This window comes from Pavona decussata, unplaced genomic scaffold (genome assembly GCF_977016875.1).
Source record: "Pavona decussata unplaced genomic scaffold, jaPavDecu1.1 SCAFFOLD_412, whole genome shotgun sequence".
NCBI lineage: Eukaryota > Metazoa > Cnidaria > Anthozoa > Scleractinia > Agariciidae > Pavona > Pavona decussata.
In genome coordinates, this window is record NW_028145776.1 from 7,405 (window position 1) to 21,488 (window position 14,084).

General features: G+C 37.3%; 1 protein-coding gene across 3 annotated transcripts in view; it reads left to right on the top strand.

The window, feature by feature from the left end:
* The window catches only part of LOC146451013 (neural cell adhesion molecule 1-like), a 78,736-nt gene continuing 64,652 nt past the window's right edge, over nt 1-14,084 (top strand). Inside the window, exons 1-13 of one of the 3 annotated variants that reach the window (XR_014860154.1) lie at nt 1-234; nt 2,103-2,318; nt 3,776-3,940; nt 4,637-4,945; nt 5,900-6,064; nt 7,028-7,207; nt 7,884-8,099; nt 8,853-9,014; nt 9,860-10,150; nt 10,995-11,153; nt 11,721-11,961; nt 12,340-12,390; nt 13,049-13,967. Coding sequence is in view for 1 of the 3 variants with exons in the window: in XM_085099681.1 (XP_084955807.1) it covers nt 174-234; nt 2,103-2,318; nt 3,776-3,940; nt 4,637-4,945; nt 5,900-6,064; nt 7,028-7,207; nt 7,884-8,099; nt 8,853-9,014; nt 9,860-10,150; nt 10,995-11,153; nt 11,721-11,910; nt 12,340-12,390 (2,165 nt within the window). In the remaining 2 variants the exon portion in view is untranslated. Of the gene's footprint in view, nt 235-2,102; nt 2,319-3,775; nt 3,941-4,636; nt 4,946-5,899; nt 6,065-7,027; nt 7,208-7,883; nt 8,100-8,852; nt 9,015-9,859; nt 10,151-10,994; nt 11,154-11,720; nt 11,962-12,339; nt 12,391-13,048; nt 13,968-14,084 lie in introns of those variants that run through there. The other 2 variants (XR_014860155.1, XM_085099681.1) reach the window with 2 other exon arrangements.

Sequence of the window (14,084 nt, forward strand, 5' to 3'; positions counted from 1 at the left end):
TCTCCAATGACAAATTACAATCGTCCCTAACAACGGCCCAGAAAGGAAATAAATAATTCAATGGATCTTAACAATTTATCAAATGGTTACGTGCTTAAACTAGCGTACGTGATAATTCATGACATTGTTATTGGTAATTTAAGGGTAAGTAAGAAAGGTTGGCTGATAACAAGATGGTCACCAATAGAAACTTGCTGCTGTGTCTGGTGCTTTGTCTGATAGAAAAGACCCAAGGTAGGGGATCAATGCAATGGCATTGCTTTTGAGTGTTTATTGATGGGCTGTTAAGAAAGCTTGCTTTTCAAACGCAAACACAACCGTACGATGTCTCAAGAATTTTGTAATGGAATCAACAGAGCGAAACAAAGAAAAAACAGCAAAACTTGCTAACTCAATGACACCTCCCGAGGTTTTGAATGTTATGAATCTTCCGGATTAGCTGATTAAACGGTCGGAAGTGGTCGTAAGATTGTATATAGGTATGATTTGCTTTTGCTTTCCTCTGAAAAGAGCAGGTCATTGTAATGCGGAAACAAGTTTTCGCCGACCGAATGCAAATTTTATCGCGGTGAACTGCAACATGGAAACTTCTTTTACGGCTGTCGTCGTTACCATAAAGCCGTATTTTTTTTGGCGGTCATTTACCTCTATGCGAACTTTATAGCTCCGACACTCGGTCATAATGTCATTGCTGTTGCAGGATAAGGAAAGATAGGCAAAAGGAAATGTTTTTGTTTTAAATTTGTCTCTCTGATATTGTAACCTTGTCAAAACGAAACATTTAATTAATTTATGGCAGACAAGCATGCTCACATGCAGCACACGCGCAACTGAGTTCAGTGGTGTTAAATTCACCTCAATGTTGGCTCCATACCATTCAACTTGTCGAAAGCTCTCTCTTATTAGGTAAACATCAAGAAACTGGAAGGCCCTGTTTCAAAATACGCAGAACAGTAAATAAACTGTTCAATTTTGAAGTCCTACTTCCTACTTCCCCGGCAAAGTAAACAAGCCGACTACGCGAAATACAAGAGACGCGAACGACCTCGTACATGCTTAACGACTTGCCAGAAAGAAACCTCTACTAGCAGGGTAAATGTTTTCTGACACTCAGATAAAATTTAAAATTGTCTTTATAGCTTTTATTATTGTAGACACGATTTGTCGGTATGGAGTCTTTTGCCGTTCTTCTCATGGACGGCGATGAAGCATTAAAATTTGAGAAGGTGATCGGCAATAACTTATACAAATGCGGACCTTAAAGTTTCGTTGAAAAGTTCATTTGTCACTATAATGGAAAGCAGATTCTACTGATGAAAATCGAGCTAAAGTACTTATGATGTGTGTGGTGTTGTAGAAAACTAAATGATGGTAAGCTGATAGGCTGCAAGAAAGACGTGGAACGATTACTGTATTGTTTTCCTGTTCATTCTTGTTCAATTTTCTGTGTGTTTTGTAATCGGTTTGGCTTTTAGTGAGGCTGGCTTAAGCAGTGTAGCGTTGGTGTAAGGAATTTCTAGTTGTTGAATATTGTTATTTGTTTTGGAGTTTGAAAGGTAGTTTTTGATTATCTGTTTTGTTTTCCTTGCTGTTACTTTTTACTTCTCGCTAGTGGAAGGTTCACGTCTTTGTGAAGGTAAATTTAATCGCTGACCTCAGACCACTTTTTACAATATATAGTAAATTATTGAATACTGCTCATTAATTGATACCAGTCGGGAGTTAGGTTTAAGAAGAGGAAAACGTTGGTTTCCATAGGGTTGTGTTAAAAAGTGGAATTTGGGTAAACGAGAACATTTACAACTCTGCCCGCCGGGCTGTCTTTTGAGTTTGCAGCTGCTCAGTGGGGAGTTTGCCTGTCAGAGCTAAATGACCGTAAATTCTAAAGCACATTTAAAGAGTAAATTCCTGAGATGCTGGTCAGTTTTATAGTGCGCGTACTGATCACTCTTGTTAATTTTATGACTGCATAAAAATTTGTTAGCCTTATTTTATCTGGAAGAGATTGCTTGAAGATACTATTTGCTGTAATCTTTGCAAGTTTTTTTCTTGTGGTAATTAATTCCATTAATAAACGTATTAACTTTGTTTCCTACTTTCAGCTCAGGATAATTTTGGATTTGTAGAACCCTTTCCTGAAGATATCTATGCAGTAAAGTTCAGTTCAGCCGAGGTTACATGTGTGGCTTTTGATCCAACCGGAGTAAAGACTCCCGACAGAATACAGTTTATGAGGAAAAGTAACTTTGATATATGTACAAAACTAACAGAGAATGAGAATTTGTACTTTAGCAAGCGAACGGAGGAGGTAGACCAAGGTAGGTAAAAGGTTTTTGGAAAATGAAACTATTTGACAGTTTTAATTGTGATCCGTGGTAGATGAAGACAAAAAATTAAATAAAAAAAAAACGATGCATCTGATTTTGTTTTCGAGTATATTTCACTTGAAAAACTGTAATATTGTTTTTGTTGGTGACTGGCCATGACTCCCTAGTCCTTTTACTCCGTATAATCTAGACCCTAGTCAAAAATTGGCGCCGTTTTGATATTCTTTCCTCTGAATTTATATTAGCCTCACTAGCCTCGTTCACGGTGAAATGTTTATCTGATATTTGGACTCAAGAACGTGGTTAGTGAGGGAAATTTGAGTGTATTTAAATGGAAACCATTTTTGCATAGGGTCTATTCTTGTTGGATTCCCAGTATTTCTTTCCTTTACATGTCCAGTAAAATTTGATTTAATGCATTCTAAGTTGCATTGAACCAGAAAACGAACAAACAACCAAAGTAAGAATATCAAAAGTCATCAAAATAAAAATGTTTGTACGGAACTTGACAAGTTTCCCCTCAATAGATTTCTCTCAGTAAGGTAAAAAGAAAAAAAGAAAAAGGTTTCCACATGATACTTGTAGACATTAAACAAATCGAATGTGGTTTAGCGCTGTCTGCACTCTTATCGACAAGGATATTTGTCATCATAGTGGTGAAAATGTTTTGGACTCCACAACAAATTTTGACCACTGTGATGACGAATATCGCTGTAGATAAGAGTGCAGCCAACGCTAAACCACATTCGATTTTTTTTTTTACCACAATATCAACGTGACACAGGGAAAGAACAAGCGTTGTCTATAACTATCTCGCAATCTGATTGGTTTATATCCCAAAATGAGCGTTTCTGATTGGTTAATTACAACAAGAGAAAACTATCATAACAATTCTGAATCGAGCAAAACGACTACGCAGTTCAACGTTCATGCATGGAAATACAACTTTTACTGTACTGCAAATATTCAAGCAGAATTATAATGACTCTGCGGCAAAACATACACATTGGCATTTGCAATGGTACAGCCATGGAAAAAGCCATTTGGGAAGGCCATAGCGCTGGCGTTTGTGGCAGAGTGCGGGAAATCGAACTCGAAGCTGGCGTCCCTGGAACGACTGCTGAACTCGCTTGTTTACTAACTAGAGCATTTGAGAAGATGTTGGAGCAGTTCTTCAACTGGTTTACAGATGTTCTGGAGTTATAACTTTAAATGCTTTGCCGGAGATAAGCATGATGTGGCGTGAATGAACGCTGACAGGTTGACACTCTTATCGACAACGGGAATTGGCCAATCAGATTGCGAGATTAGAAACAATTGTGGTGAAAACATTAATGGAGCAATATTCCGAAAGATGATAAGAGAATCAACCTCTCTCCATAAAATTAGGTTCAGTGCGAAGAGCCTTCTGACATTTCAAAACTAATATGCGAATGAAACATGTACAGGTGGCAAGATATTGAAGAAGCTCTTTGTTACATTGCACATTCGCAACATAACAGTGGCAGATGATAGTCTTCGTGGTCCACTGGGATTGTACGAGTGTCACGCGTTTGCAGTGAATGATTCTGCAGAAGTACAGAAGCGTAGCTTTGACGTCAATGTCATTTATTGTAAGTGTTCTAATTAATATAAATGGAAATCACAGCTAACCCAACACGGTGGGAAGATGAGACTTCAAAAGCTTTGATTCAGAGTTTGGCAGTTTTAAATTTGATGGACAAAACAACAACAACAACAAAAACAAAACAACAACAACAACAAAAAAATGACTTCTCTAAGCTGGTGCGATTTCAAGTATTTTTAGTTAGCATTATGGAAATCATGCGGTGTGTTTACTCCTTTTGTTACTAAAAGCTGCACATCATAGCAGATTAATCAAATTTTCTAAGTGTTATGTCTTTTAAATGGTTTCGCATAATTAAAAAGGTTTTGAGATCTTATCAGTAAGTAAGTCCAATATACAAGGAATCATTATTAGCTATCCCATGATATGTAATAATGAATCCACTGTTCTTCGTCTAGTTTGTGACGTTATTTTCCCGTCAAAGGTGCCAGACAATTAATCTCATTTTTATTTTTATTTTTCTGTTTTAGTGTATTACTCAGATTTTCGTCTTATTTTCTGGCAGCTATTCACGCTCAACGTCAAAAACTTAGTCTTCTAAAGGTCTTTGTATAATTGGAGAGTGAAGATGTTAGTGTCTTATTCTCCATTTGTTTTAGAGATACACATCTTTTATGCCTGATGGAAATAAACTGTATGAGAATGCATCTTAAAGTTCGTGTGCATTGTAATTCGCTTTCAGCGGGAGAACTTCCAAAAGTATCTGTCTCTAAGCCCACAATTCTGCAAAGGGGTGCTGACTTTACAATCGTCTGCAACTTGACTAAAGCTCAATACTCTTCAGCCACTCTGGAAAGAATTTCGTGGTTTAAAGATGACAGATTAAAACAAAGTGTGCGAAACCCTGACTCGAGTAATCCTGAGAATTCTTTGGGACCTTTGGTTATAAGATACGCTGGTGTCAGAGATGGTGGCAATTACACCTGCCTTCTTCAAGTAATGCTACGCAATACCAAGCAATATAACGTGTCAGATACCACAGTGATTAGAAGTGAGTGACCAAGGTTGAGGGATGTAACAGTTTATGCTTTTTGAGAACTCACATAATCCAACACCCCCTCCTCCTCTCATAATGATATACACCATAGTGAAATTTGTGGAATTCCAGACTTTCCTGCTTTCGTGAACATTCTCAGAACACACCAATGAAATAAAAAACAAATTCCCGGAAATTCCCTCGGAGGTAGACAGAACTGGGTTTAGAGTCCTTGGGAACTGGGAAGGAATCTGTTATTGTAACCGAATCCTTATACAACAAATGAACATAAAATTTGGAATATTAGACACTAAAAACATAAGCCACCAAATCTCAGATGTTAAATACCCTCGGATAATAAGTTCTTCCAAATGTAAACCCCAGGATATTTTTTTTTTTGGCGGCGGCGGGGGAATCTTGCTAACGCCTATTTTTGCTCCTGAAAGGTATCTAAATGAAGGGGGGAAGTTAATAAACTTGATGTAGAAAGAAACTCATGCTAGATGATAAATGGGATTAATTAGTAGAAAATTTATATGCCCGTTGCCAATATTGAAATTGGACGTTTATCCCTGATAATCAAGATCACGTTACAGTCAAACCAGGAGAGGCGACCCCTCAAGATTACATTATGAATTGATTATTTGAATATTGAACTCGTTTCAAGAACGCAATAATGAATTGATTATTCGAACATTGAACTTGTTAGTTGTTCCAAGAATACGGCTAACGGGTTCAAAATTAAAAATAATCAATTCATTATTGTATTTTTGAAACGACTAGTGGGTTCAATATTCAAAAAATCAATTCATCAACGTAATCGTGGGGGGTACGCTTCACTTCGTTAGACTGTAAAACCTCGTATGATTAAAAAACGATCACCTTATAAGTTTTTGCCACATTTTTTTTGCAAATAATCCGTTTTTATTCATGAAAGAGTTAACGTTTGTTTTTTTTTTCTTTCCAAAGTTGCTCCATGGTTTGATGAACCAGGGAGGGATCTTAGGTTCATGAACAAGAGTGTAGGAGACAGCGTTACATTTGTGTGTGGGGCCCAAGGATTTCCGTTGGAGATTGAATGGAAGGTGTCGAAGATTGTTGAGGGCGACATGGTGTTCCCACCGACTTGCATAAGTAAGGGTGGTAAACTTTAATACAATCATTTTTGAACGAATTTTGTTTACATAATCAGTGAATTCAGGATTTTTTTTTGGTCGAAATGCCGAAATGCATATTTAAAGGTTGTTGTTTCTGACGAGTGAAAGAACGAGTGAAAGATAGATGGATAGTTTTTTATGTGTTTTGACATTTACCTAAAAAAATAATTGTGAACGTACGCAACACTGTTAGTTTAAAATATTTCGTTTTAGCTCCAAAATTGTGGTAGTTTTGGTAAGTAAAAAAAAAAATTCTATTTTGGGGCTCAACTGGCTGTCTTAAATTAGACCTAAAATAGTTTTAATTTTAAGGGCTGAACTGATGTACAATAGAGCTAATTTCAGTTTCAGGGTCGGCTGTAAAGGGTTTTGACTGTTCGCCACTAAGTGTGACCAAATCACCCTAAGATTTGCATCATTCCTTGGAGAATCAGGGCAAAATAAAACACATAGGTTAGGTTTCTATTGTTTAGGGCTCTATATAGTGGAGATCTGTTCTCTATTGAACTCTGTATAAGAAAGGCACAAACCATCTTAAATTAAAACTAATCCTTTTGAAAATAACGAATGGTATCATTCCATTCCAATTTGACTGGGATGAAGTTTTCCTTGCAACTCTGACGAGGCCAAAAAATTAAACAAATAAATAAATAAATAAATAAATAAATAGATAAATAAATAAATAAATAAATGAATGAATAATAATAATAAGAATAATAACTTCACAACCTATTGTATCAATTGCAACATTAGAACCGGTGTGTTTTTATACTATTAACTTCAACTATCAATTTCAGAAAAAAAATAACATACATGTATCTTAACGAAAAAGTATCAAAAAGTACAGCAAGAGACATGAACAGTAACTTAAAATGCCAATTCACATTTACATTGTAATCATAGACAAAACTCAAAACCGTTAACTTGCTTATTTTAACAGATCAAACAGCAGATGGAAAGTACCACATACAACGTAGCGGAGTTTACAACTATTATATGCTGACGGTATCTAGACTCAAGTACAGTGATAACGGATTTTATTTCTGTTGCCTTCCTACCAACTGCTCGTCATCTTTTTCTAGCGGAGACCAGTGCCAGAGCTTTACTCTCCAAGTTAACGGTTAGAATTATTCCTTTGGCTATGTGATCTCCATCTAATCGTCGCACTCGCCTTTGGTACCTAATCTAGATCGAGTTTTATTTCCGACTTTTTATGGGGGGGTGGTGATGGGTGTGTGAGGCTAATGCGGAATCCGCTGTCCATAACTCAATGAATGCTAAACACTTAATCTTAGAGGATAAATGCCAAATCAAAAGATGCTCCCGTTGAGGTCGACAATGGGATTTGATGTGAGAAACTGCAAACGTGAAATTCATGTTGACGTTCGTGCCCTTCCCATTTTGGGCAACCTTTTTAATGCTTTATTATAAAATTATCTGTATCATTCATATCTGTGTGTATTGCCCAATAAAGTTTGATAGAAAAGTCATAATTCTAAAATGTTGTTCGCCAGAAGGCCAGTTTTAACGTAGTGTAAAGGTGTTGCTTCTCACGCCGTATATATTTGCATAAAGCAAAATTTTATATATTCTTTATACTTTAGAATTTCTGTTAAAAAAAAAAAAAACAGTAACCTTCCGAAGTGTTGTTCACTTTCTAGCCATAGTACTCTTTTGTTGTTAATAATTGTTTAGAATTTGCTAGTCTTGTTAGCCTTGCAGTGTTCGCCAATTTCTTCTTTTCGTGCGGAATGTGATTTACTTAATTTACTTGATATTTCGTTTACTCTTTTCAGCTTTGGGTAACTTTCGGATCGTTCAGCCATTTCCTCAAAGCATCTACCCAAATGAGTTCACTTCAGCCCAAGTTACCTGTGTGGCTTTTGATTCATCGGGACAAAGCACCCCTGAAAGGATACACTTCATGAGGAAAACGAGATTTGGTGCCTACATAGTGCTAACGGAGAACGACAACTTATACTTTACACATCGAATGGAGGTGGTAGATCAAGGTAGGTGCTTTATTTTCTAGAATAAAAATCGCCAAAAGCAAAGCTATGAAAACGCTACTCCCCGGCTTGGATGGCGTATGTTACGACAGCTGTTTTCTTTGAGGTCAACAAAGTGAGATATGAGATCTCATGGGGAGTCTGTATGACGTCATAATTTCTCAACTGCATCCATCGCAGATTTTAAATCTCTTGAGACCCTTATAATTAACTAAAGATGATAAAAACCAGAAATAAAGCCCCAAAACGACACTAGAAGAGAGGAAAAAACCTGGTCTAGATACAGTGGAACCCTGACTTAGTATTACAACCTCGTTAATCCGACCACCCCGCTATTACGACCGCATTTTCGCGGCCCGAAGGTGGTCCTATTAACGAGGTTCCACTGTAGATTTGATGCAACACTTGCGTTAAAACTTGTCTTGCGTCACACAACACATAACCATCCTTGAATAGTTACTTTATGGATCCTATAAACTGTTTAGCAGTGACACTTTTAAACTCTTTTAAACGAGTGAAAAATAGCATGTATCAAAGTAACGTGATAATGGGCCATTTCCGAGTTGCTGTGAACCTCACTATGAAAGCGAGGCTAAGTGCAAAACTTTTCATATGAAAATTAGTTTTGTTTGCATATGAATGAAAACTTATTTTCATAACAAAAACTTTGCACTTAGCCTCGCTTTCATGATGAGGTCCAAAGCAACTCGGAAATGGTCTATTAGCTGAGAGTACATGTACAATGACTTTCTGCAGGTGGCAAGCAACTGAAGAAACTCTTCGTTACTTTGCACATTCGGAACGTAACATGGGAAGATGATAGCCAATTTGGTCCACTGGGAAGGTACGAGTGTCACGCTTTTGCAGTCGTTGACTACAAAGCAAGGATACACGGGTTTAGCATCAATGTCATAAGTAGTAAGTACTCTGAAGTGCAAATTTTATAGTGTTAGTTTGTTTTTTGGCTGACATCCATGTTAAACGTTCAGTTTGTAATATTCTTTCAGTTGGTCTCTAGTGTCCCAAATTAGCATTGCAGCATACCTTGACATCCTACAGTCGAACCTGGGGAATTACAAAGTTACTGCCAAATACAGAATGCACAGATACACGTCAAATAGAATAAAAACGCCTTTTAATATAACATTTGATGATTTCGTGTACTGTTTATGCACAAAAGCGCTCGCAAAGTCACTTCCTCGGTTAAGAAACCGCTACGATAAAATGGTATGACAAAGATAAACATAGCATAAACTTAAAAAACGATATAAAATTAATAATTTAAAACATACATGCCAAGATCCTAAAGTTTGTTCTTCCCAGGAAAAATCACTTAATATTTTATTCTCGGTGCTCTAAAGGTACCTTGCATGTAAAATGTTTGAGCAGTTTCGACAAAAACACAGAGAAATCTCCGTGACATTGCTCCTTTAAAACAATGGGAACAGCTCAGCGGGAGTTAGTAAAGGGTGATGATGGAGGTCAATATTACAGTATTTAAGGGAAGTAATTTTCGGGCCTTTGACAACTGATCTTTTAATAGAGGTTGACCTCTTGATACGGTGCCGATTAATACAGGTTCATCATCATCATCATCATCATCATCATCATCTATCTTCTAATTGACTATTGTCCCTACCCCACGGTCTCAGTGCGCCAGAGACAAAAAAGTTTGGCTAAGACGGACTAATTGCCCTCAATAGCAGTCTCGTTAATATTGTATCTGAAAACTGAAGTTTGGCGTTCGTTTAATTTGTTTTCAGAGGTAGACATTCCCATCGTATCTGTCACTAAACCCATGATTGTTGAACATGACGTTGGCATAACAATTCATTGCAACGTGACTAGAGGCCTACCACCTAGGACTAAGCGGAAGCGAATATCGTGGTTCAAAGATGGTGTGTTAATACAAAGTGTGGAAAATCCTGATCCAAGCGAGCCTCTAGTTATCAAAAAAGTTAGTGTTCAAGACGGAGGCGTGTACAGTTGTCTCCTTGAAGTGCTGCTACGCAATGTCAAAGGATATCACGTGTCAGATTCAACTGTGTTGAGAGGTAATTTGACATCATAAAACCGTTTATGTTTTTTTTAAGGAATTAAGCCGTACACCAACAGTTGTGGCGGCAAGCTAATAACTCGGGGGAAAGTTTCCTGTGAGCCCGGAATTCCATAGAACACAAGTTGAGGTGAGCCTCGCTCTCACTCAAAGGCCAGGTTATCAAGCACCCAAAAATTAATATGTGTGGCCTGACAAAAGCGTTAGCAGTGATCAATTTGATCCCGTTCAGACCTCAGACAGGGTTTTTTTGGTCTTCTGGGGCGGATCCCCCTCCATATCTTGGCAACTATAAAAGCTATGACGGTGAGACTTGGAGGATAGATATAGATTCCAATGGTGTCTCCCTTGAGGTCTGGAATGCGAAGTGATGACGCCATATGATGTAATAATTAGGTCATGATTGCCAAATAGCGGTCATCTTTGATCCGCCATCTTGGATTTCTGGATTTTCCCAAAACTTCAGAATAGCGCCGAAATTGAACGAATTGTAGTATTGAAACCAATAAAGGAACACTAATACGAGCTAAAATATAAAAGTTACGGGAAGAGAACTGGCTTTTCTTCATTTTAAAAAGGAATTTTCTATTTTCTGAAAAACTGTCTGTCAAAAATCTGTTTCCATGGGAGCATCAAAATCAATCAACACTAACTGACCGCATCAAATTTTGCCAGATAAATTTTCTAATTTGTCGTAAAGTTTCAGGGTGTATTAAAAAAGCTATTTAGGTTTTAAGTAGCGTCAGGCAGAATCCGACCCACTCCCGACACAAATTTATCAAGTGATAAATGGTTTTCCAATAAAGAGGACTTTTAAACATTAACTTTGACTCTTTCCTTAGTTGCCCCGTGGTTTGATAAACCCAAAAAGGACCTTTATTTTATAAAGAGAAAAGGAGACAGCGTTACATTTGTGTGTGGGGCCAGAGGATTTCCGTTGGAGGTTGAATGGAAGGTGTCGAAGATTGACGGAGATGCCATATATCCCCCAACTTGCATTGGTAAGCGCTGCATACCTAAATTCATATTGTGAGGTGGAAATATTTGCATTAATTTTTTGAATTGAGTGGATTAAGAATAAAATATTTTGTCGACATTTGTTACAAAGACTGATATTTTCTAGTGAATGAATGGACGAATTTATTCAAGTGTCAGGGTGTAAAGCCTTTTCATGTTAACAAAAACAGTATTTGTGCTTAATCGTTTAAGCTCCTATAATGTCACATTGTTATCACAAGGCCCGTTCGCGATTTTGTCACGCCCAAAATTGCGATAAGAATGGCAAGTATAAACTTGCAGAGTCTTTAACGCAATTTTAGCGCGACTTGCGTGTTTTCTGTGATAGGCCACAATTTTTCATAAATTGCCACCAAGTTATGTGAAGGTTGGAACAAAGTACACTTTCGAATTACATGTACTGGATATCGTTGTGTAACAAATGCGACATCAGAGTCTTGTGTTATACGGTATTATTCACGATCTAAATTGCAAAAGTAGTTTAAAAAAGAAATGCTCGGATTCTGATGAATATCATAAGCTATATAAACGCCGTTTTATTTCACATGCAGATGAATCAGATGGAAGATACCACATTAAGCGCCGCGGAATTTACGACCCTTATGTGCTGACGATATCTAATCTACAGTACAGTGACGGAAGTTACTACTGTTGCCTCCCTTCCAACTGTTCATCAGATTGGCATCGGGTATTCGACGAGTGTCAGCGCTTTTCGCTCGTGGTATCCCCAACCGGTCAGAGGTAAGGTGGTTTACAACCCAATCCAGACTTTAAAAGTTTCACAGGCTTTTGGTAAAAACTTTTGTTTCTTTCTGTAGATGTATGTGTTTATCTACTAACAATAACTTACTCCAAAACAAATCATTTGTTAAGGGATTACTAACTGTTCTCAAAATTACATAAATTATGCCTCTCTAAAGCGTTTAGCTCAAATTCGTGAGCACCAGTTTTTCCCTAGATCACCATGGCGTTATTCAAAGGTTTTTTTTATTGCTATAAAATGCCAATGAAATTAACAAACTCCCAGTAATTTAATGTTTCTAAGTCTTACTTTTTTATTTTGTTCAGCCCCAGAACGGGAATAAGAGACAGGCATCTGGGAACATCTTTACATAAAGATTACTTGTTTGAGAGATTCGAACTAATTATTAATATTTTTCTTTACCATAGTCCAACATGCAAAATATGCAAAGGTTATCTGTTTGCGATGTTAGTTCTGAGGTAAGTTAACTTCATCCCATATTTTCTGTGAACAACCTAGTTTTTTGCTTGCCATTTGCACAAACAAACGTGAAAAGCGGGAAATGACGTCATCAATATCCTCACTAGCAAGGATATGGAAAATACGCTACTCGGGTCCCGGATGCAGTCTCGTATGAATTTTACAGTCGTATATTTTCCAGTTAATCACTCCCGTCTATACGATAAACGGGTTAAAGTGTACTGTGAATTTCAAATTTGTTTTTAGACCCAAATTGCCAATTTAGCTCTGGTGACCTAGGGGCTGATTCACGACCCCACCCCCCGTGGGCGTTTTCATAGTTTGGGGAGAAATGGGTACGAAAGATCATTTAGGCCAACTCTGGGACTCATTTAAGCCTTTAGGTACATTTCAGCCCTTGCGAGTAGGCTGTTTTGGCCCTTATCTAGGAGAGCCAAATTAGTCCTCAAAATAGTTTTTTTATTACCCGTTTTTTAAGGGGGCTTGAGTCTTTAGTAATATTGAGTTGAAATTCCTTTTTTCTCTACTACATTGCTACATTGCTATAAACAACCCGCTCGGTTGTAACATTATGATTTATATATTTTCTTGCTCTTGAAAACTCTGAAAGCAATCTTACTAGTAGTTTATCGTGTTTTTCTGTTTCTTGCCTTGTAGCATGATTGCGATCTATGGAAGAAACGAGCTGTGACTTCAACATGAAGCAGAAAGGACAGTGGTGCGGCTGATGTCTTATTAGTTTAACATCACGATGCTTGTAGCGTAAAATTCGCTTTTGCCTCGTGCTTATGCTGATGATAATGGTAATGAGACAACATCACTCATTGAAATTAACTCAAAACCAGAATAACTGAACTAAAGAATACATACATCTTACTAAGCCAGTTTGAGGTCCGTACTCTAAGTTACGGACCGAGTTTTTTCCCGTTGTTTTATGACCCGCGCGCTTCGCGCTTGAGCCATAAATCAACAGCAAAAAAAAAAACGAGAATTCGTAACTTACATTACGGACCGAGAAAACGAGGTTAAGATAATTCATTCATTCTTAAGATACTTATTGTATCTTTGAGGTTAATCAGGCACGCGGGATAGAAACAACTTTTAAATTTAAAGGCGTATACAGTAAAAAACGGCCGGTAAAATTGACCAATCACACCGTGTGTACTAGAGATAGAATAAATTTGCATATTAAGGTGGTGTGATCACCAAATTCAGATCTGTAGCAATGATTACCCTGTTTACAAGACACCAGGAGTAAAATAAACTACGTCTATTCTATTTAAATTTACGTACATATTAACTAATAAATTTTAAGCCCTAAGTTACAGTGTCAATGTAAGAAATAGTTTTGTAGAAACTTTTTTTTTTTAAGAAAAATGTTTTAAAAAGCTAGTGTCTACCAGGGTTTTTGAAATGAGTATTGCATCGTATTTGGAGTTCTTTGTTGAAAGTAAAAGTTTTATAACGGTTAAGAATAAATGTTGTCCTGGCTATCAACAGACTTTTGCAATTATTGCACTTTGAATTTTACCTAATTTCCGGAAGCTTCCTTTTGAGGAAACCGTAGTACCGTGTTTTCTCGATTAAACGCCGGACCCCGATTAAACGCCGGCTTCGTATAAACGCCGGGTCAAAACTGCCGATCTTTAAATAAACGAAGGGTGCGTTTAATCGGGGCCACGGCGTTTGTTCG